This window comes from Schistocerca serialis, chromosome 5 (assembly GCF_023864345.2).
Source record: "Schistocerca serialis cubense isolate TAMUIC-IGC-003099 chromosome 5, iqSchSeri2.2, whole genome shotgun sequence".
In the NCBI taxonomy this organism is placed as follows: Eukaryota; Metazoa; Arthropoda; class Insecta; order Orthoptera; family Acrididae; genus Schistocerca; species Schistocerca serialis.
This window is the reverse complement of record NC_064642.1, coordinates 322,952,054-322,975,786: the sequence shown is the minus strand read 5'-3', so window position 1 is coordinate 322,975,786 and position 23,733 is coordinate 322,952,054. Positions and strand designations below refer to the sequence as shown.

Genomic DNA, 23,733 nt, shown 5'->3' with positions numbered 1-23,733 from the left:
AGTGAATGGGAAGCTTCCACTGCAGGCGAAACAGGGCGGTAGACTGTCAAACCATGCTGATATCATTTGACTTTATGGTTCTGCTGCTTCTGCATCAGAGCTGATGGAGTGCGAAGTCTGCCCAGGGCAACCATCTTGCCCCAAGGCTGAATGTCCTTCTGTTGCAGGCTCCCCACTCCAGCAGAAAGACAGGGTGAAATTGCAAGCCCAGTGATAAATGGCTCCCGTACAACAGTGAAACATAAATGGGTTCAGGATGCATGTGGGGGAACTGAAAGTGCTGGCACAGGCACACCCCCTGTACTTGTATTTGCATGAAACACATTTCAAAGCCACTGACACCATTGCGCTACGGAGATATACCCTCGACCAAGAGGATGACCTGATTGGGGAAAGAGTCAGAGGCGGTGGGGTTTCTGTGTTTGTCAATAATGCACATTACTCCTCTGCCCTCTCCTTGGTTACTGGCATACAATCAGTAACAGTTGTTGTTCATGTTGGTCAGAAAATCACTATCTGCTCCCTGTACGTACCTCAACTGGATGCAATAGACTCTGAGGCTCTCCCTGCACATCTGCACCGCTTGTTTCTCCTATTTGGTTATTTCAATGCCCATAATACCTTATGGGGTTCGGGCTGTGCTTGCCCCAAGGATCAAAACTTTGAGAACCTCATCATGTGTTAGGCGCTGGGCATTCTTAACACAGGCGGTCCCACTCATTTCTTGGCTGCTACTCAGTCATCTTCAGACAGGTATTTCTGTCTGTCTGTCTGTCTGTCTGCCTGCTCTCCAGCCCTTGCAGACTCAGCACAGTGGGAAGCAACTGATGACCTTCATTGCAGTGACCACTTCCCACTGTGGATCCATCTACTGGATGGAGGACTGCTTGAGCAGAAGCAACCGAAGTATATAATCAGCAGGGCTAACTGGACACTGTTCAGCCAGCTGGCTATGTTTGAACACCGCAACAGTGACCAGGAATGGGTGGACCGCATCACATAAGTGATCCATCATGCAGCTGACTTACCCATCCCAAAGTCCTTAGGTCATCTTAAGAGGCAACCTGTACCTTGGTTTGATGAATGCTGTACAGCAAACTGGGACAGGCATGCAACACTCTGATGGTTTAAGTACTGCGCAACAGCAGACAACCTCACAGCCTTTCAGGTCAAAAGAACCAAGGAGAGCAAGAAAAGGTCATGACAAGTGTTCTTGGACTCAGTCAACTTTCCACTTCTTCTACAAAAGTATCAGAAGTGGTCAGGAGGATTTCTGGTAAACACAGTCGTTTACCAAAGCAGTGGGATGAACAGGGTTATCTCCAAACAGCACCTGGATACATCGCTCAGATGATGGCAGAAAATTTTGCAGCGACTGCTGCTGATGGCAGCCATGATCCAGCATTTCACTGCAATTGAAACTCAATGTAGACAAGTGTAATGTGCTGCGAATACATAGAAAGAAAGATCCCTTATCATTTAGCTACAATATAGCAGGTCAGCAACTGGAAGCAGTTCATTCCATAAAATATTTGGTAGTAGGCATTAGGAGTGATTTAAAATGGAATGATCATATAAAGTTGATTGTCGGTAAAGCAGATGCCAGACTGAGACTCATTGGAAGAATCCTAAGGAAATGCAATCCGAAAACAAAGGAAGTAGGTTACAGTACACTTGTTCACCCACTGCTTGAATATTGCTCACCAGTGTGGGATCCATACCAGATAGGGTTGATAGAAGAAATAGAGAAGATCCAACGGAGAGCAGCGCGCTTCTTTACAGGATCATTTAGTAATCACAAAAGCGTTACGGAGATGATAGATAAACTCCAGTGGAAGACTCTGCAGGAGAGACGCTCAGTAGCTCGGTACGGGGTTTTGTTGAAGTTTCGAGAACATACCTTCTCCGAGGAGTCAAGCAGTATATTGCTCCCTCCTATGTATATCTCACAAAGAGACCATGTGATGTGCTGGTAAATGTGCCAACACCTTGTAGATAGAGGCGGCCGAAATGCACGCTATCTAACGCAGACGGGCGTGAATTCTGGAACAGGATAAGTAGTGAATGGTAGCAAGAAAAGTATGCAGCTCCTCGAATACTTAACTTTTATATATCCTTTGTTGTTTACAGCATTCTTGATGAGACATTTCATACGATAACTTTCAAACTATGTAAGGCTAATGGTGCCTTGCTAGGTCGTAGCCATGGACTTAGCTGAAGGCTATTCTAACAGTCTCTCGGCAAATGAGAGAAAGGCTTCGTAAGTGTAGTCGCTAGCAAAGTCGTCGTACAACTGGGGCGAGTCCTATTCCGTATCTCGAGACCTGCCTTGTGGTGGCGCTCGGTCTGCGATCACACAGTGGCGACACGTGGGTCCGACATGTACTAAATGGACCGCGGCCAATTTAAGCTACCACCTAGCAAGTGTGGTGTCTGGCGGTGACACCACACCATGAAGATAAAATCGGAGAGATTAGAGCCCACACAGAGGCATACCGACAATCTCTTTCCACGAACAATACGAGACTGGAATAGAAGGGAGAACCGATAGAGGTACTCAAGGTTCCCTCCTCCACACACCGTCAGGTAGCTTGCGAAGTATGGATGTGAATGTAGATGTAGATACCACATAGCTGCAGAGAGGGGAAAGTTGGACTTCAGATCCCACAATTCTGAGTCTTAGAACTGCCCTTTCTGCACGTGGGAGCTGGAATCGGCAGTCTGAGACTCAGGACACTACATCCAATCACTGCCAAATCCGGTACTGCATACTTTGACATTTACCAGAAGCATCAAAGGAAATCCTCCTTGAATATTTTAATTTTAAATGGCAAGCAGGCAGCTATCCTAACTTGTGGAGAGAGGCAATTCTGCTACCTCTCCTCAAACTGGGAAAGGACTGCCCATGTTCCAGTAGTTACTGGAGCGTCGACTTAATGAGCTGTGTAGGAGAGACCAAGGTCTGAATGGGTAACTGTCATCTGGTCTGGGTTTTAGAGACCACGCAACTCTTCAGCCACTCAGTGTGAATTTTGGAGGTTTTGGTCCACTGTCGACAATTTGATCCTACTGTAAGTGGCTATTCATCAGGGTTTCCTGCATAAAAATTGCTATCTTAGTGTATTCTTTGATGTCAGTATGACACTACTTGGACACACACTATTCTTGTGCAACTTCCTCAATCGGGTTTTTGTGGCTGCCTCCTCATCGTCATATGGTCCTTCCCATATAAGCATCTTTTTAGGTCCTGAGTTGGTGATGTGCTGTTAGACTGTTTTGAACAGCAGGATTATGTTCCTCAGGGCAGTGTTTTAAGTGTTACCCTCTTTGCCATAGCCATAAACAGTATTGTGTCCACAGCAAGGAGTCCTGTACAGTGCTTCTCATTTGTGGATGATTTTGCTGTTTTCTGTTCATCATCCAGTGCTGCAGCAGCGAACTGTCATCTGCAGCTTACAGTGTGGAGGTTAGAGGAATGGGCTGCAAAATCGGACTTTCAGTTTTGTGCAGTGAAGTGTGTATTTTTAATTTATCTGACTTCCATATTATGGACGGCCACCTTTCTACATTTTAAATACTCAGTGAGGTTTCTGGGCCTCATTTTTGACTTCAAATTGTCATGACTACCACACCTGTGAGACTTGAGAGCCAGAACACAGTAGGCTCTGAACTCATAAAGTACCTTAGCCACAGATCTTGGTGGCCAGACAGGGTGTGTCTGCTTCAGTTTTATGGAGCTTTTGTACGTTCACAGCTAGACTATGGATGTACAGTGTAGGGGTCAGTGAGGCCTTGTTACCTGAATGTTATTGATGGTATCCACCATGAGGGGATTAGGCTGGCTACAGGTGCTTACAGCATCAGCTCTGTACCCAGTCTCAGTGCTGAGGCTGGAGAACTGCCATACACCATCTGCCGGCAATTCCTCATGGTGCATCAGGCATGCAGGCTTCTCGCAGCTTCAGATTCACCTGCATACCATACTGTTGCTCATCTGCCTCTGGAATGCCTTTTTTCCAGTCATCCATGAGCAATGTGGCCATTTGGGATCTGTGTGTGGCATGTGCTGGAATCACTTGTAGTGGAACAATTACAACCCCTAAATTCAGGGTTTTAACTGTCTGCCACCCCGGTTACTGCTGTTGCCCAGTGTGCTTTTAGGTATAGTGCAGTACTGGAGAGGTTTCAATCCTACATATGTTTTATTACATTATTTAAGGACATTTTAATTCAGTGTCACAACTTTTCAGCTGTCTTTACAGATGGATCAAAACAGGAGTAGTCTGGTGGTTGCTCTGTTGTTTTCGCTGATTGTCGTCAAGATCTGGCTGCCTTAAGGCTTTACTATCTTTGGTGTGGAATTGTATACAATCTTGCAGGCACTATAGCAGGTGAAATGTGCTTAAAGCGCTAAATTCCTTATCTGTTCTGATTTTATGACTCCTCTTCACTACCTACAACACTTGTACCCAGCAGATAAAGTAGTCTAGAATATCCAAGACACCCTCCTCCAACTAAAACAGCTGGAGGAGGAGGTGTCTTTCTGCTGCATACCAGGGTGCATGAGTACTGGTGGGAACAAAAGAGCAGATGTAGCAGCCAAGGTGGTGTGTTGTGATCCTCAGTTATTTCAGCGTGCCATTCCCCTGTATGCTGTCACTTCACTGTTGTGGTACAGAGTCATGTCGATGGAAAGACGAGTGGCTGGAAGTGACAAATAATAATCTGCCTCTAGTAAAGCCTGCTAAGCAACCCCGGAGTACCTCCTTTCGGGCATGAAGACAGGATGAAGTCCTCTGTACTCATCAGTATAGGCCAGTCCTCTGATGCATGATTTCTTGCTCTGGCAGAGGGCCCTCCAGTGTGTGGTGCATATTTCATACAAATTATTGTGCACCACATTTTGCTAGATTGTTTTTTACATTTGGACCAGAGGGCAGCAGCCGATTTGTCATCAGATCTGCCCTGTATTTTAACTGACATTCTAATGAATGTGGTGGGACTTTTAAGGTTTTGTGATTTGTCCAACTTGTTTCCAAAAAATTAGGGAGATGTTCCTAAAGTGTTAACGAACCCATGTTTTTTGGAAGTGATCAGCTGGTCACATATCCCTGTGCCATTGTTTTAGCTCCTGCGTTGTTTTACTTCTGTTTTCTTCCCAGGTGTAGTACCTACCACTATTTTTCCTTTGTTTCATGGCTTGTGATATGGAATGATTGTTTGGATCAATGCACATGAGGTATGAGTGAGTGATTGGATAAATGTGTGTGCCAACGTTTGTAACCCTTTTAACCATATTCATTTCTTTTAATACATGTAAGAACGCTGATAACCTCAATGTTGAGTGACCATGCACCCTATAAACAATATCAGAAATAGCAATAACAACAATTACATTCATTCCCCATTGAATGGCATGTGGTTCACTTCATTGCCACGTAAGCACCCATTTCTCGCATGAGCATTCATTTCTCACTTCAGCATGCTTTGATGTGTACATGCAGTTCCCCCCATTGTCAAAAAAAATACTATTTTGTCCATTTTCCGCCATATTCTCACAGCTTGTTCATATAGTCATGCACGCTATCAGTCACTGAGCTCACGAAATAAAGACTACTTACATGTAATCTCATATTCTGAACTCAGTTTCACAAATATTCTGCTAGTGCCATCTACCAGAAAGAGCACAGTACTAATACAGAAAACAATGAGCTCCAGATGAAATGCATGATGTCTCTGGATTGCTGTAATAGACATTCTGTCATTGTTGTACAATAAATGAAGCTGACACAATGGTTGTAGTTGTCATTGTGAGTGATTGAGCTGAAAATGACACATATTGTGGAAAAAATCACTTGGATTGTGCCAAAAAGCTTCTGTGCTCAAATATTTGGAAGTATGTACCACTTATTTCAGGGTTTATCACAATTTTTGTGATATAATGTGCTCACAAAAAATAATTATTACAAAATGTGATAAAAAATACCTTGCATTTTTAAAAGTGTTCTTAGCACATTTTGCTCCAGTCCAAGTTTGTAGTATGAACCCTAATTACATTTCAGTTGTGTTCTTTTTCAGAATGGATTCCTTTGTGTTAGCAGAAACATTCAAATACCTCTATTTGCTATTTGCGGAGCCTTCAGATCTTGTATTGGACTTGGATGAATTTCTCTTCACAACAGAAGCTCATCTACTGCCATTATCTTTAGCTCGTAATTCCAACTATACAGTGATAACAGTAAGTACACTCACCAGTTTTGTACTTTGTTGCTGTTGCTTTAAGTTTCAAATTCTTATTTTCATATATGGCCATCTAAGTTGCAAGATCTGCCGTAGAATATGTATTTTTAGCATATGGACATAGAGCTGGTTGGCAGGAAATGTAGGTTGTGACTCGTACTTACATAATATAAACAGGTAATATCTCATAGTGTATTCAGGGGTCTTTGGCTTTCAAATTAGTAATTAGTACCTTAGTTTCTCATCTTGGGGTATAATAAAAAAACTATAGCAATTATTAAATAAACTTAATGTCACTGTTTGTTGTGCTCTTTGTGTACTTTTCACATCTCCAATAGGTCATGTCTTACTCTCTCTTGGTAGAATACATCTCTTGAGTGGGAAGTGATGGCCAATTTGAGTTATAAACATTTTAAAATGTAATAATTTAAAAAAGTATATTTGTAGTTATAATAACTTCCAAATTTACAGGGAGTATGGTAAGGTAGTAAAGATAGTATCATTACTTGCTGTTTTATTTATTCATTTAAAATAAATGTTAAATAAAGAAAGGGGCAGAGTCAAAAAATGAAGATAATGACAGTCATTTATGTAAAGAGGAGCCATCTACATAGTTCAGAATGTTCGGCACGAAGTACACAGCAGTTTTAAGGTGCAATTGGAAAACTCAGTAGCAGTGGTTATGTAACAGTGCACATGTATATTGGGAAGAGTTTTGGTAACAGTATTTCATTGAGCCCATAAAAGCTCTCTGATGCTGTACTGAAGACACAATAAAATATTGTGCTAATTTCATTGTATTGCAACAACTTTTTGCCGCTCTGCATCTTTCTTTCTATAATTTTAAATGGTTTTCTTTTTCACTTATTTTAGCTTTGTCAGTGATAAAAGGGATCAGTAGACGTTTTCTTGACTTGTGACATGAAAGGACATTGCCTTAGCTTGTGACATCAAAGGATATTTTCTAATTATGTTTATTGCTGTCCTTGCAGATCAAAGATCAGAATGAAATCAAATTGGAGGAAGATGCAGAATTTGCTCGCTCATGCCCAAATATGCTTCATTTGTTTCCTGCATCTCTCCGCAAACCGCTCCAGGATATGGTATCAGGTGTCTGCCCACGCAGACAATTTAATCGGAAGCTCCGTGCACAAGAATTTCAGGTAACTTCTTTCATTTTTATTTTAAATTTAGTGCAATGTAGATAATGCTATACCATTTTTCCTTTGCAAATGTTCAGTTGTGTATTACTTCAGTGTCCCAGTAGTTTTAGCTAACAAAGTGGAGGCATACTGTTTTTGCAAATTTTCAGGAATGATCTCTTGCAGATAGATATACGATTTTCTCGTGCTCGTTCTGTTTCTTTCAAAATAATTGGGAAGCCACCAGTTTAATTTGTAAAAATACGGAAAAGCTGTACAAAAATATATCTTGACTTACAAATTGCATGAATGGTTACGTAGTACTTTTTTTCAATGCAAGAACACAAATATTGTTACTTATAAGTGAACAAAGAAAGAAAACTTAGTGATTGACTTTCAGTATTTCAGAAACTCTGTTGTAATAGAAGCTCAATCGATTGATTAATTTTTATTTTAACTTGTAGGATTACATAGTGGACAATGGTGTGCACTTAATATGGTACACAACAAGAGTATAAAACATCAGTATTACATATTTCCTAAAGAACAACTATTTTGACTAGGCTTTTCAATACTAATAGTTACAAAGAACAATATGAGTGTTTAAAAATTTAACTTGTTTAGTAATCTTAAGCAGTGTAATATTCCTTTTCCAGTAGATGGTCTAGGAGATTCTTTTGGATATTATTGTCATGTACACCTTTCTGAAGGTTTGTGGACAGAATTTGTATTGAATTGATACCCAAGTACAGAGGTCCTTTTCAGAGATTGTCTATTGGTGGGGTATGTTTCATATCTGGTTTCTCCTTTGTATTTTGTAGTGTTTGCTCGACAGTTTTTGAGTTGTCTTTTGTTATATATGTTGCTGCTTTAGATATGTAAAGATTAAGATGCCTTCCCTTTTGAAATATTTTCTGCCTATTGTGTCATGTTGATAATTTTTACTTTTGGATCATTTAAAAAGCTGAAGATATTTTCTGTCTTTTTGAATGACACTTTTCTTAAAATGATCTTAATTAGTTTTTTTAGTTTTATTTTTTTTTTACTGTTTTCCCCCTTCAGCACAACCCACCCCCTTTTTTATTTCCTGTATGTTTGTTTCCTCATGTTGTCACTATTACATCAAGGTATTGTTCAGAGTTCATTGTATACTGTGTACATAAGTTTGTCTGCAAGTTGTGATAACTGTCTCATAACTTTGTCTGTCGTTTCCCTCTTCATCTTGGTTTCACCTCATCCACACAAGAGGTGCATCCCTCTCATTGTTTGTTCTGAGCAATCTGTTCCTCTTTTCTAATCTTCCCCAATCATTCTGTGGCTAAAAAAAAATCTCTGAAATTGGGATGTATTCTGGAAGTAGTGCCACAAGTGATTGATGATTATGATTGATTTCAATGTTATGTATTTCTGTTTCACTCACAGCTATTTAAGTTGTGCTGCTTTTAGTCCCAACCTGACAACTACTTTGGCAGTTGCTTCATGCCATATAGCACTTGTCAATATTTTGCTGCAAATCAGATACTGCAATTCCCAGGTATTTCATTCATTTTTCACAATAGGTGCTCCATCTGCAATGATTCAAAACTAATTTGTGCATTATGCAGAAGAGAGACTTGCCTAGCTCTTCTTTATCATTGCTAACTTTCAGTCAATTTGGAATAATACTGATGTTTAGTTCAATCCAATGTTGTATTCAAAAACATGACCACTAAAAACACTACCCTCAATACAGTTGCTGTTAGGTTGGCAGTGTTAGGAGATCAAGAAATAGTGGCACAAATTGTTTCCACTTGTAACAACTTCTACTGTTTCAGAACTGGGTATTGCAGAGCTCTAGAAAGTTAACTGTGTAATGTTTGTAAATACTGCTTGAAAGCCACTGCGTTGCCAGCACCATTTTATCTCACTTAAACTTTTTTCTTCCTCTCTCCATGAATGTTGTTTCATTAAATGTGAATGGTGAGAAACTTAGAATTGTAATGAAGCAGAAGTGAGTGTGAATTAACATTTGAACATAGAAGGGACCAATAAAAAATGTTGTAAATGGTGGGAAAACATTAATTCTGGGAATGTAAAAGCAGGGCTATGATATAACCACCGGCCAACCATCATCTCGCTTTTGAAATTTCGTTATGAATATGACAGAACTGCGCTCTTACAAAAAATGTTAAGATGCTGTTTCCATTTCGCCTCTTTTTTTTTCCCCAGTAATATTGGAGATTTTAGTGGATTCTACTTTCTTCAATCTTGTTTATTCACCTTTGTAGATATCCAACTTCTTTGTTCCTAAACACTTTTCCAGGTTTGTAACCAGTTCATTTTCCATGAACCTTTGTGCTGTGCAGTTCTAAAAATATGCTTCTCTCTCAAGCTCTTTCACATTTTTGTCTTCATTTAGTATTGTCATATTGTCTCTTTCTTTTCCACACCTGTATCATTCACAAACAGATTAAGGAGTAAGGCCACATTACTGACCCCTGTGGCATTGTGTATGTAATGGTTTTTGTTTCTGTTGACACACACTGTTTCATGTTGCTTAGGTATAATTGTATCCACTCTCCTGCTTGCAGATTAGCTTTATAATGTTTTTATCAGAGGCTTGTTTTGAAAATATTCAGAAACTAAGCACTTTTATCATCTAATGATGGTATAGTATTTTCCATCAGACTGAGAATGTTGTATTTATCCAGATAAACAACTTACCTATTATACGTCCTATTTCCTGAATTTTTGGGAAGCCTTTCTGGCCACTCACCCTGCTTACCTTCAGTTTTCATAGAAAAATTCCAGCTCTGAAAGAACTGTTAAGATTTATAGCAATGTTGTTCGTGTACTAGCTGTATTATGAGATTTGGTGGTAATAATGTCTCTCGTTTTTGCCTCTGTTTTCATTTTCCTGCACTTATTTTGTAGTAGTTTATAGTTTCACTTTCCCCAGTCATCTCTCTTCTTGTAACTTCTTACTGTGTTTTAATTTTTCACTGGTTTGAGCTTGCAGTTTATCTTGGCTGTTTACTTCGGGAGTGCTACACTGAAATTATAAGTGACTTTACTAGTGTGTCATGCTTTTCATTTACATTGTATGCCTGTAAAGTTTCAACCCAAGCTTCATGACATATTGTTTTAAAAGGTGTTCATATTTTGTTCACTGATTTTCATGAATACTTTGGTTATTTTCTTTAGTTTTAATGTTAGTTTGTTACTTCTGCAAAAATAGATCAGTTGATCACAGTCACAATATATTTGAGGGGTGTAGATGCAGAAATCACATTCTCCAGTTTTCTAAATTTGTGGAAAATTAAAAAAAAACTGAATAAGAAATATTGTGCATCTTAGAACTTCTACATCCTTTTTTTAGGGTTCTGTACCATAATTGGTAAAAGTGAACCCTGTCTGTCTGTCCGAGTGACTGACTGACGTGACTATGAAGACCCCTTTTTCTCAGGAACAAATAGAAGTATAAAGCTGATATTTGTCAATACTAAGCTCTATGGTTTCTTGGCAGTGAGGAAAATGTAGGCTTCTAAGTCAGTGAAATCAGAAGGTACCATCTCATGTATTACGTATTTTGATACAAACTCACACACCAAAATCTATAAGGTATTTTAATTTGTAACTATATCATTTTTTTATTTTTTTTATTTTTTATTTATTTTTTTTTATTTTTTTATGCCTCTGTATGTCAGTCTGCCTGTCCGTCTGTCTGTTAAGAGCCCTTTTTTTGGAGGAATGGGTAGAGGCATGAAGTTGAAATTGGGTACTATGGTTCACAGTCCAATGGCGGAGTAAAAAATTTAAGCCTCTAAGACAGTGCATTCAAAAGATATGGCTATCCATAAAGACCTCTTTTTCTCAGGAATGGGTAGGTGCATCAGTTGAAATTTGTCATGTACTATGATATATAGGAGAGTGTTTCTGCTAGATAGAGCAGATAAACAGATCTCACTTAGACAGTGAATTGGCATCACATAATTCCAGTAAGATGGATGTCGAGGAATTATGGGCAAAGAGTAAGCAGATTGTAAATCGGCGTCTGGAGAGTTATGTGGCTAGTAAATAGATAAAGGATGGAAAAGACCCACCATGGTTTAATAATGAAATTAGGTGGATGCTGAGGAAGCAGAGGCTGTTGTACTCTCAGTTCCAAAGGGAACGCACAAATGACGACAAGCGAAAGTTAGTGGAGTTTTGTGTGTCTGTGAAAAGATCAATGAATGAAGCATACAATTGCTACCACCGCCACACCTTAGTAAAAGATCTGGCAGCAGGTCCTTGTTGACCAGTCTAGCGTGGAAGTTGAAGATAGCAAAACAAAAGCCGAAGTTTTAAATTTCATGTTCAAGAAATCGTTCACAGAGTAGAACTGTACAAACATACTATCATTTGACCATCGGACAGACTCCTGTATGGACAATATTTGAATAAGCTTACCTGGTAGAGAAACAACTGAAAGATTTGCAAGCAATCAAGTCACCGGGTCCAGATGAAAGCCCAGTTCGATTTTACCAAGTGTACTCTCACATTGGCCCTGAACCTAGCTTGCATTTATCATGACTCTCTCACCCAGCACAAAGTCCCAAGGTACTGGAAGAAAGTCAAGGTGGCTCCAGTATATAAGAAGGGTAAACAATGGACCTGCAAAAATTACAGACTGATATCCCTAACTTCTGTTTGTTGCAGAATCCTTGAACATATTCTCAGTTCGAATGTAATAAATATTGTTGAGATTGAGAAGCTTATGTTCACAAATCAGCCTGGTTTTAGAAAGCATTGCTCATGCGAAACTCAGCTTGCCATTTTCTCACATGATATACTGTGAACTGTTGATGAAGGGCAACAGGAAGATTCCATATTTCTAGATTTCCGGAAATCATTTGACACAGTACCCCATTGCAGGCTGTTGATGAAGGTATGAACATGTGGAATAAATTCGCAGATATGTGAATGGCTCAAAGATTTCGTACCAAGCGAGGTGTCACAGTGGCTAGCACACTGGACTCAAATTCAGGAGGACAATGGTTCAATCCCATGTCCAGCCATCCTAATTTAGGTTTTCTGTGATTTCCCTAAATCCCTCCAGGCAAATACTGGGATAGTTCCTTTGAAAGGGCATAGCTGACTTCCTTCCCCATTCTTCCCTAATCTGATGAGACCGATGAACTCACTGTCTTGGTCTCTTCCCCCAAACAAGCCCCCCTCAGAGACTTCATAAGTAACACACCCCATTATGCTGTCCTCAACAGCAAGTGTTCTTCAGAGACAAGGGTATCGTCAGGAGTGCCCCAGGGAAGCATCATAGGACCACTATTGTCCTCTATATATGTAAATGATTTGGCGGACTGAGTGGGCTGCAATTGGTGGTTGTTTGCTGTAGATGTCATAGTGTACGGGAAGGCTTTGAAATTGAGTGACTGTAGGAAGATGCAGGATGACTTAGACAAAATTTCCAGTTCATGTGATGAATGGCACCTACTCCTAAATGTGGAAAAATGTAAGTTAATGCAGATAAGCAAGAAGGTTAAACCTTTTATGTTCAGATACAATATTACTAGTGTCCTGCTTGACACAGTCAAGTAATTTAAATGTCTGGGCATAATGTTGCAAAGCAGTATTAGGTGGAACGAGTATGTGAGAACTGTGGTAGAGAAGGCAAAGGGTTGACTTTGGTTTATTGGTAGAATTTTAGGTAAATGTGTTTCACGTGTAAAGGAGACCGCATATACGATGCTGGTGCCACCCTTCTTGAGTGCTGGTCGAGTGGGTGGGATGCTTACCAGGTCGGATTGGGGAAAGACATTGATGCTTTCAGAGGTGGGCTGCTAGATTTGTTATCAGTGGGTTCGAACAACACATAAGTATTACAGAGACATTTAGCAGACTTAAATGGGGATCCTTGGAGGGAAAGTGACAATTCTTTTTGAAAAACACCATTGAGAAAATTTAGAGAACCAGCATTTGAAGCCGACTGCCAAACAATTCTACTGCCGATACATACATTGCATGTAAGGATCACAAAGATAAGATACGAGAAATCAGGGATCATACAGAGGCATGTTGATAGTCATTTTTCCCCTCACTCTATTTGCGAATGGAACAGGAAAGGAAATGACAGTGGTACACCATCTGCCATGCACCATACAGTGGCTTGTGTAGTATCTCTGTAGTTGTAGATGTACTGTCCCATTCCTTGATGGTGTACATAGTTTAATATTCTAAGTCATTGCAATAAAAGATAAAGTCTTAATGTATCACATATTTTGACATTCAAAAACTGACTCACCAAAACCTGTAAATGAACTATCTATATTGATGTCCGGCCTGGCAGCCTAGTGGTAGAGCGCATGCCTGGAAACTGAGAGGTTGTGGATGGAATCTTGGTCGGACCACAAATTATTCAGTCTTCACTTTAACCTCGCCTATGCCTCTCAACAATGTGAGCATCCATCAGAAACACCTGGTTCGTAATTCAGGTTACACTGTGGGCCCCCTTTCCAGCATTGGATTTCTCGACCACCGTGTTGCAACACTTTGGTGTGTCCCGAATACATGTGAAATGCATCAAAAGATTTTTAATGTTGTCTAATTTTCCGTGGAAAAAATATCTAGAACATAAAAAAATTCTTGACAAATTAGTTTCTTGGACTAGCCCAATTTACTAGAAAACACCCATCATTATTTGTGGCTATACACATAACAATAGTAAAAGAAATGTATTTTATGTACTTTATTCATTTGCTTTTTTGCATCTGGAAAAAATAACATGTAGGTGCATCGCAAGAGTTTGAAACATACTTTGGTGAACCCCAAAGGAAAAAAGCTTGAGAAATGTGGGACTGGGGACACATTAGTCACCAAAGTAACAGCCAATAGAAATACTTTCTCCAGGCCATTGAGCAACAAAAATTTATTATTATTGCGTAATCAAGTTTGCACAAAGCCCTGAGAGCCCGAGTCCTACTTGCAATTGTCCGGTTATTTTTATTATGTATTTTGTTATGTTTAAAAATATTGTCTCTTCAGACAGAACCTGTAAATTTAACAGAGGAACATTAAAAAAAATACTATAGTGTGGGTGATGTGGATTTTGTAACATAAATACAGAATCTGAAAATTTTGACACGAACATGATAGGACAATATGACTTTTGAAACAGAGATAAAACTTGAATTGTCTGTTGTACATTTGTTGTTTTTAGAATGTGTCATGTTAAACTCTGCACTTTAAATGTGTTTTTAACACTTTCTACACTGCCCTCTTTACACCTGGCACTTGGCTGTGAACTGGCATATTTAATGGATGTTTGAAATTAGATTGCAAAGAGCAGAAAAATGATAGGAATATGGTTCTTGCATCATTTAAAAGGAAAAAGTAAGCGCTATACATGAATGTGAGTTTATTTTACAATGTAAAATAGAAATGGGTGTCTTAATTAAAAAAAGAAAACACAAAAATGTCGTGAATAATAAAGTTTTACATGATCTCTCTTGAGTAATTCCATTATTACTGTATCTAAATTTTTTAAAAATATTACTGGAGTGTCTAACTGCAGGTACCTGTAAACCAGAATATTTTAATAGTTCGGATGTAGTCAGCCTTTATGTGAAAATCCTGGAAACACTGTGGGACACAAAGGCCAACATCACAGTCCTTGCACCACCATCTACTTTCCTTCCTGACGCGCTTACCCATCTCTTTCTTTCCCCTGTCTGAACATAATTTGCAATACCTAGTAGTATTCACCTTGTTTGCAGTGAGTGGGACCTTCTCTGGAAAGTGCTTTGCAAATGTCCTCTCAATTTGTGAGGATGAAGCGGCTTGTTGCTGAAAAATTTTTCAACCCTTGCAGCCAATTTCTTTCCCGCTTTGTGAGTAAAGTCTACTATGGATATGTTCTTCCTAGTCTTCTCTTTATACAAAATAAAACTGTGGACAGTTCCACCACTTCAAAGTTTTTCGGGCAAATGGATAATAGCTGGAGAACTGATGTGCTCTGTCAACCCCAAACGTCTGGCTTTACAATTTCTGCTATTCAGCCTTTGGCCCTCACTTGAATACTAGTGCTGGTAGACTCATGCTTTGTGGAAAGACAAAAAAAAAAAAACATTTTGTTTTGACTTCCACTTCTCTGCCAAGAGATGGTGTTTCCTTTGAAAAACCATCTGATCCTTTTTTAGTTTGAGTGTTTTGAATATTCGTGGCAAAACTTTCCTGTTTTTCATTACAGTTCCCGCTCCAAGAGTTTTGTTTTCTCACAAAGTGTCCAAAAGAGATGGACTGGTGTAGTACCTATCCATATAAACGCAATGTCTTTTGCCAAAGTACTTTGAACACAAACTTTGTACAAGGCCCTGGATACTACTGTCAGCATTCTCTGCAGAACCTGTATATACGTCACAGTTTAGCATATAACCAGTTGATGAATCACAGAGAGCATACATTTTTATTCCATATTTATTGGGTTTGTTTTTCATGTGTACTCTGAAGCCTATTCTACCATGAAAGGGACACATTGCCTCATCTATTGTCAGATTCATGCCTGGTTGAAAACTACTTTTGCTTTTATTTACAAAGAAATCAAAAAAAGGCCTTACTTTATGAAGTGGCTCATGCTTTTCTTCGCCTGTGCTAATGAATGTAGCCTTGTCATTCAAGTGTAACATCGACAATGTAGCACAAAATCGATCGCAACTCAACAATTTACTTGCAAATCCTGTCTGTAAAAACGAGTCTGTTGACCAATGATCACTGATTTTCCGCAATTTGATGATGCACATATCCAAAATAATACTGGAAAAACAGTAAATGTTTTGCAATTTCACTGCAGACTACTTATGTCAAACAGAGTTTATTTTCAGGCTACCTTCGCGTTTCATTGCTGTAATAACGTTACCAGTGTACCGATTCATTTCACTTTTGATGTGCTGAATAATGCCGTCATCGAAGAAATAACTAAATTATTGAATCTCCTCAGTGGCATCTGAAAAATGCGATGCTACGCTGATTACTTCCTGGAAATCCGGCAGTGCTCGCTGATCATCTAGTTCTGACCAAACTTGCTCTTAGTGTTCAGTGAGGCACACACGACCAGGTACCACAGATAGTGACTGGTGGTCTGTACCACTGTCTGCATAGAAAAAAATAATGCGAACTTTAGTACTAAATTACTATATGCAAGTGAAGTAATGAACACTACTCACAATACAAAATGCGGTAGTAAACTCTTCAATTTATAAACAATTGACACACATACATACCTGAATCATCACTTGTACTTTCGACTGGAGAGTACGAATCCTCTTTGTCAGAATCATCCATTTCTGATCCTGCATCTCCATAAAGAATATCCAAGATCTCGGCCGTCGTCAACTGTGTGCCATTTTCATAATCGTAAACACGTGTGAATGAACTGCAGATAACTTTGTATTTATAGTGCTCACAACCGCTTCCAGGATGAGATAGCCGATAAGTGCTGGCCTCTTGTGGAAGAAGAATGAAGTACCTCATTACTTGACGAAACTGCTTTGGAGACACGCTAAACGCGCTTATGGTGCCAAATAAAAGCTTGCCCGTACGGTATACGGGCACCGTTGGCAACGTCTGGCCAGCTGCGCCCGTGTGGTGTACGGGCACTGTGCTGTAATTGTTAACAGTATATGCCAGATTGTCAGTTATACCGCTACATTATCCGTTATCAGAAATAGATTGTGTTTCATCAAACTGGGGCAAACTCATGTGAGTATACCAGAAACAACATACTTTCTGGGTTCTCTCAAAACTGTTACTATTGCAAGTATGTGTCAGATAGACATTTTGTTTGCTAACCATCCCCAGAAATGTAGATCTGTTCATTGATATTTACGTATATACCATCCAAGCCACCATAAGGTGCATGGTGGAAGGCACCTTGTACCACCGTTAGTCACACCCTTTCCTGTCCCACTTGCAAATGGTTCTGTTCCACTCACAAATGGCAAAAGGAGAAAAATGACTTTTATTAAAACTGAAATTCCTCCAGCTGTACTTAAGATTTTATATTTACTTTGCTACTAGTTTCAACGTTGCATCAACGCTATCTTCAGGCCCTTACACTTTGGTGAAATCACTTGTGTGTGGCTCAGTCTAGCAGTTTGCGGTGAGACTAACACATGCTCAACAATTATGCCAGCTGTGTCTCACCTCCACCCAGTTTAAATATGGATGTACGAAGAAAAATGACCTGAAACTTCCCGGCAGATTAAAACTGTGTGCCGGACTGAGACTCAAACTTGGGACCTTTGCCTTTCGCAGGCAAGTGCTCTACCAACTGAGCTACCCAAGCACGACTCACGGCCCGCCCTCACAGCTTTACTTCTGCCAGTACCTCGTCTCCTACCTTCCAGACTTTACAGAAGCTCTCCATGCAGGAGGTACTGGCAGAAGTAAAGCTGTGAGGGAGGGGCGTGAGTCATGCTTAGGTAGCTCAGTTGGTAGAGCACTTGCCCACGAAAGGCAAAGGTCCCAAGTTCGAGTCTCGGTCCGGCACACAGTTTTAATCTGCCAGGAAGTTTCATATCAGCGCACACTCTGCTGCAGAGTGAAAATCTCATTTTGGAAAAATGACTTGTCTATATGCTTCCATATGAGCCCTGATTTCTTTTATTTTGTCTTCACTGTCCTTACATGGACATGGGTTGGTGGCAGTAGAATAGCTTTGCAGTCTGCCTTAAATATGGTTCTTTAAACTTTCTTAATAGTGTTTCACGAAAAGAACAATTACCACTCTCCAGGCTCCATAAGGGCTCACAACTCTTTTGTAAGTATGTACATGATGAGGTGCCCCCCCTCCCTCCCCCCCTTCCTAACCATTGCAGTACTTTCCTGTGCTGCATTTTTACACTAGGGTTATATCTGTCTCAGAATTATTCTGTAGAACAAATTCTCTTGTTTGACTGTGTAGCTCATTCATAGAACATTGATTATGGATTTTCACCAATTTGTTCCCTTTATTTTATACCACAATTTTCGGTTAACTGGCAGGGATCCCACTACCAATGGCCGAGCCTTTTGCATCTCAGAAAACTGACACCATTACATTTCCGGCCAACAATGTTGCCTTTTCTTTCTTTGATGGTGGTGATGAATTGATGAATCAACTTATTTGTACTGCTTTGACTCTCTTTTTCTGGGGTATAGTAGTGGAATCAAATAACACCTGTGGTCAGAAATGGGTGCAAAAACTATTATTGGTTGCTCAGAAAATGGATTAAACATTGTTTCGACATTTCCATTCTGATGCATTTCTGATTGTGCATTAAAATGCAGCATCCATCTAGCAGATGATTTTCTCATATTGAATTTCACTGTTAAAATGTGATTTCCCCATTTTCAGCAATTTCTCGTACTGTCAGTTGGTGATCCTCCATGATCATTGTATGCACTTTGGCAATAATTTCTCGGGTAGTGCCACATCTCAGCCAGCCACTAGGTGGATCATCATCTAAGCTGCCCCAACCAGATTTAAACTCATTTGTCCAATTGGTAACTGTTAAATATGATGGAGCAGAGTCCCCCATGTGTTCTGAAAATCAGCATGAATTTGCTTTGCTGTCATAACTTTCTTTACAAAGTACTGCTCAATTTCAGACTCTTTTTGTATTTTCTCTCTTTTTACCTGACTTCCTTTCAAATGCATAAAAAACGAGTTGAAGTCTTCCCCCTATCCTTTATCCCTTGGCACGCCACATTATATACTGAGCCTTTTGACTGACTGGAAACTGCTTCAAACTCTTAATTCAGCATGCAGTGTAGCCTCCGGCCCTGACTCAGTTCTTAATCAGATGATCAAACGTCAAAATTTACTCAAAGATTCTATCTACTCAACCATATTTGGCTAGAAGGTATTTTCCCTTTGCAGTGGTAAGATAGTATCATCATCACAATGCTTTTAATCTGGCAAAAACCTAATATCCATTAGCAGCTACCAACCAGTTAACCTCACCAACATTCTCTGCAAATGGCTTGAAAGAATGATAGTTCAATGCTTATACTGATTTCTTGACTCACTGGGCCGTTTATCCTCTTATCAGTGTGGTCTTTGGGAGGGAGTGAAAAACAACCAGCTATCTGGTTATTTTGGAAACAGCAATCCAACAGGGATTTTTCGAAAAGCCAGCACCTCATTGTGGTCTTATTCAATCTACATAAATTATATGACCTCAGTTGGCACCATCCCATTTCATTTACCCTTCATGACTGGGGATTTCAAGGCTCACTACAGATTTTACTCGTCAATTTTTTTTTCTCCACTGATTGGTTTGGGATAGAGTTAGTATGTCTCTTTTGGCTCACCTTGAGGCCATCTTCCTTGTTGCCATCAATGTGCTAGTGACCTCTGTTGGAACAGTGGTTACTCCCATGCTGTATGTGGACGACTTTTGCATTTGGTATAGCTTCCAGTTTGTAGCCTTGCCATGAACATGAGCTCCAAGAGCCATCCAAATGGCCTCTACTTGAACTCTCTTCGTGGCTTCTAATTCTCTCCAGCGAAAACACACACGATGAATCTCTATCATGCCATGGTGCGTCTTGACCCAGAACTCTTCCTTGGATGTTGTTGCACAGTCTCAGGTTTTGGAACTCTTGTGTGATAAAAGCTGACATAGCTCTGCCCTATATTTGTCATATGTAGGCCAGGTTCTTGCAATAGCTTAACACAATCTGTTTCCTTACCCACACCTCATGCGGTGCAGATTGCGCAGTTCTACTACATGTTTATTGGATCCTGGTAGCCAGGTTTACGGACTCGTGATATCGTCTTTAAAACTATTGAACCCAGCCCATCGTCATGGAGTAAGACTGCTCACTGACTCTTTCTGGACTTTACCTCTACAGTTCCAGTGGTACTAACCTTGTGCACCTATATGATCACCATCCAACAAGTTCATGATAATACAACTTAACTAATTTTTGCATATGGTGGCATTGAGTCCCTAATACACAACCTGAAGTGGGGCTACCAGCTAGAATCCAGCTCAAGGCTTTCTGCTGGGACCTCCACGTAAGCCTTGGGATGTGCTACCATCATTTCCACTAATGCCTCTAAATCCAAGGAAAGGACAGGAAATGTTTTTATATCTTCTGCTACTCAGGAACAACATTTATTGCCAGAAACATGTAGTGTTTTCATGGCAGAGCTGATAGCCAATATCGGAGTCGTACATTTTGTTAAATAGACCTCCTTTGACTGCATTTTAATTTATAATGATTCAATGAACAGTCTGTAGGCAGTTGATCGAGGTTACTCTCGTCACTCTGTGATATCTACTATTCATGTTCATCTCTTTGATTCTGGTCATACTGCTTGCTCAGTTATCTTTCTCTTGGTCCCAATTCATAAGGGTATCACAGGAATGAACATATTGTGTTTGGCTAGAGGAGTGATCACTAACCCAACATTCACTTCAATGATCCCAGGCGCAGACTGGGATGTGCTATTAAGACCTTTTCTCAGTTAGAGATTGAACAACATCTGGTGGGCTGCTGTCTTCTCTAATAAATTCCGCACTATCAAGGAGACTACAGCTGTATAATCCTCATCCTTCTGCTCCTCCTAAAAGGAATCCACCATTCTATGTCACCACCACTTTGATCATATCAAATCAACCCTTAATTTCATCTTATGTAATGAGCCACCCGCATGGTGTGTTGCAAAGCCTATCCTTCTCATCCCCTGCTGTATGTCTCCTTGACCCACGGTTGTGGATGACTTTCCCAAAATCTACCCCTTTTTCTAGACCTCTCCAGTCCTTTTCTTTCACCCCTCTTCCTTTCCCTTTAACCCTTCTGTCTGAAGGAGGACCCTGTGGCCCTGAAAGCTTGCCTAATTACAGCCCTCTTTAATACATGTGTTCTGCTGCCCCTTGGTGAGTGAATTTTATATCCATGCAATTAAATTATTTTGTCAAAAATTGGTTGTTTTCATTGTTGTAAAAGCCTTAAAGACAGTAACTCATATACTTGTATCCTTCCCTACAACTGACCTTACCTGCTCATTTCATTTCATGCCAGTTCACTGTGGTATATGTAGATATTTAATCAACATGTCTGCGTCGAGCAGCACACCACTAATACTATAATCAAACATTACAGGATGGTTTTTCTTACTTATCTACATTAATTTATGTTTTTCCAAGCAAGCTGTGATTCATCACATCAAATAAAAATTCTGTCTGTCATCTTGTACCTTCGTACGGTAACTCAAAAACACCACTTTCCCATACCCTGGAACATTGTCAACAAATAATCACAGATTGTTACTCACCATTTCTGTCAGATCATTTAAGTATATAGAGAAAAACAGCACTCCTATCACACTTCCCTTGGACACCACTGATGAGACTTTGGTGTCTGATGAACATTTGCCATCTAGGGTAACATACTGGATCCTAGTACTTAAAAAGTCTTCAGGCCTCTCACATATCGAGAAACTTTTCCCTATTTGTTCGGACCTTTGTTTACAGTGTGCAGTGTTGCACTGTATTGAATGCTTTTGTGAAATATGGGAATATGGAATCTGCCTTTTGCCCTTCATCCATGGTTTGCAGGATATTATGTGAGGAAAGGGCAAGCTGAGTTTCGTATGAGCGATACTGTCTAAACCTGTGCTGGTTTTCTTTCTCAAGTAATTTTTTTATATTTGGACTTTGAGATCATGCTTTAGGCTTCTGCAGCAGATTGGCATTAAGGATATTGGTCTATAATTTTGTAGGTCTGTTCCTTTACCCCTCTTGCATTGTCACATTGTAACCACAATCAAATGCAGATCTTAGGGAAGTATGACACTTAGCAGTAAAAACACATTTATTACGAACATCAGCATACAGATAGGAAAAAACTGAACTCGTGGTTGGAGAGTGCTGCTATTTATATATTCAGACAAACATAAAAAAAATTGAGAAGCTTTTGGAAACAATAAATACAAAATAAAAAATAATTGCTGGTGGTCTTATTTGAACTGGTTTTCCACAACACGCCACCCAGTGTCACTAATTGCTGTACTACTTGCAACATAGCTCACAGCATTACTCTATCTCCTACAAAAATGTTGACTCATTGTTTCAGAACTTCTCATTGGAGCCAGCTGCAGCACCCTGTATTTAGATCTTGTGAATAATCCTCTGTATGGCTACACTGGTAGAATCTTTCGTTCTTCTTGTGTTGTCACGTGTTCCTCACAATGATGAGCATCAAAGTAATCTCTCTCATTGAAGTTTTTCAGTTGGGGAGTGGGTTTCAGTTTCCTTGAAAGGAAGTCCCCATCGTCAAACTGCACCTCGGGATTGCAGTAGGGGTTTATGCGGAGGACATGGGTGGCATCTCTGTGTTTTGTGTTTGTGATGAGGGATCATGATCCTAGACTTTGTATGTGATGTCTAATAAACATTGAAGGGTACAGTAAGGACAATATGGACTGAAGTAGCAATTTAGTAACATTTTTGATAGTCTCATTTTCTGCATAGGTGTAAAAACCCATACCAGGTATCCCGGGCTGTGAGTCACTGGCCATTGTTTGGCATCATAGCGCTCTCGGCACTTCTCAGCATACATGGTCTGTATGTGAGTCACCTGGCTTGCTTATTCGGCCCTTATAATGAGGTGTGTCATGTAGCCATCCTGAGCATCATCTGGTTGAAAAGGAAACAATATATCCATTGTTGTTTTGGCTTTATAACCATGGAGCAGAATTAGAATTAATGGTGTGAAGCCGACAGAGTCTTCGTCTCTCTGTGTTATATGTGAACATAATGACAGGGAGTATTGTATTTCAATCTCTTTGTATGCCATCAGCATATATCATGAGCTTATCTGCTACCACCTTGCTAAAGTATTCTGTAAGGTCATTCATCTGTAGAAGACAGATGTTTGCCATCCTGTGCATGACATCATACCATGAAATTACCTTGATACCATTCCTGACTGGGAAACATATCCACGATCATAGATCATCACAAGGGGTGTCTTCTACAAGGGATGTTGCAGTTTGTGAATCTTTGGCAGGTGGCACAGCCTTTGTGACAGCATAGTGGGTGAGTACAAGAGATTAATTCCAGTTTGATAGAATAGCATTGCTGCAGATGGAAGTGGTACCAGATGCAACAGAGATAATTGTGGTATGTGCTTCAATCACTGACATTCCTTACAGTGGCTCAGATAGTGCCTAAAAGATCAGTAGAGATGTGGCCAGTGATATGTGAATCAGTCTAGAAATTTCAGTAAGCCCAGGTGACCAGATGTTGGAGCATTGTGGAAAAACTTTAGGAAAGCTAGCTGTAGATGAGCTGGGATAATGAGCAATCATTTCCACCCCATTGGA

At 39.9% G+C, this 23,733-nt stretch overlaps 1 protein-coding gene across 1 annotated transcript in view; it reads left to right on the top strand.

The window, feature by feature from the left end:
- LOC126482394 (ER degradation-enhancing alpha-mannosidase-like protein 3) overlaps window positions 1–23,733 on the top strand; it is a 207,291-nt gene that overhangs the window by 114,397 nt on the left and 69,161 nt on the right. The window contains exons 12-13 of the mRNA XM_050106508.1: window positions 6,079–6,238; window positions 7,233–7,403. Of these exons, the coding sequence (XP_049962465.1) occupies window positions 6,079–6,238; window positions 7,233–7,403 (331 nt within the window). The remainder of the gene's footprint in view (window positions 1–6,078; window positions 6,239–7,232; window positions 7,404–23,733) is intronic.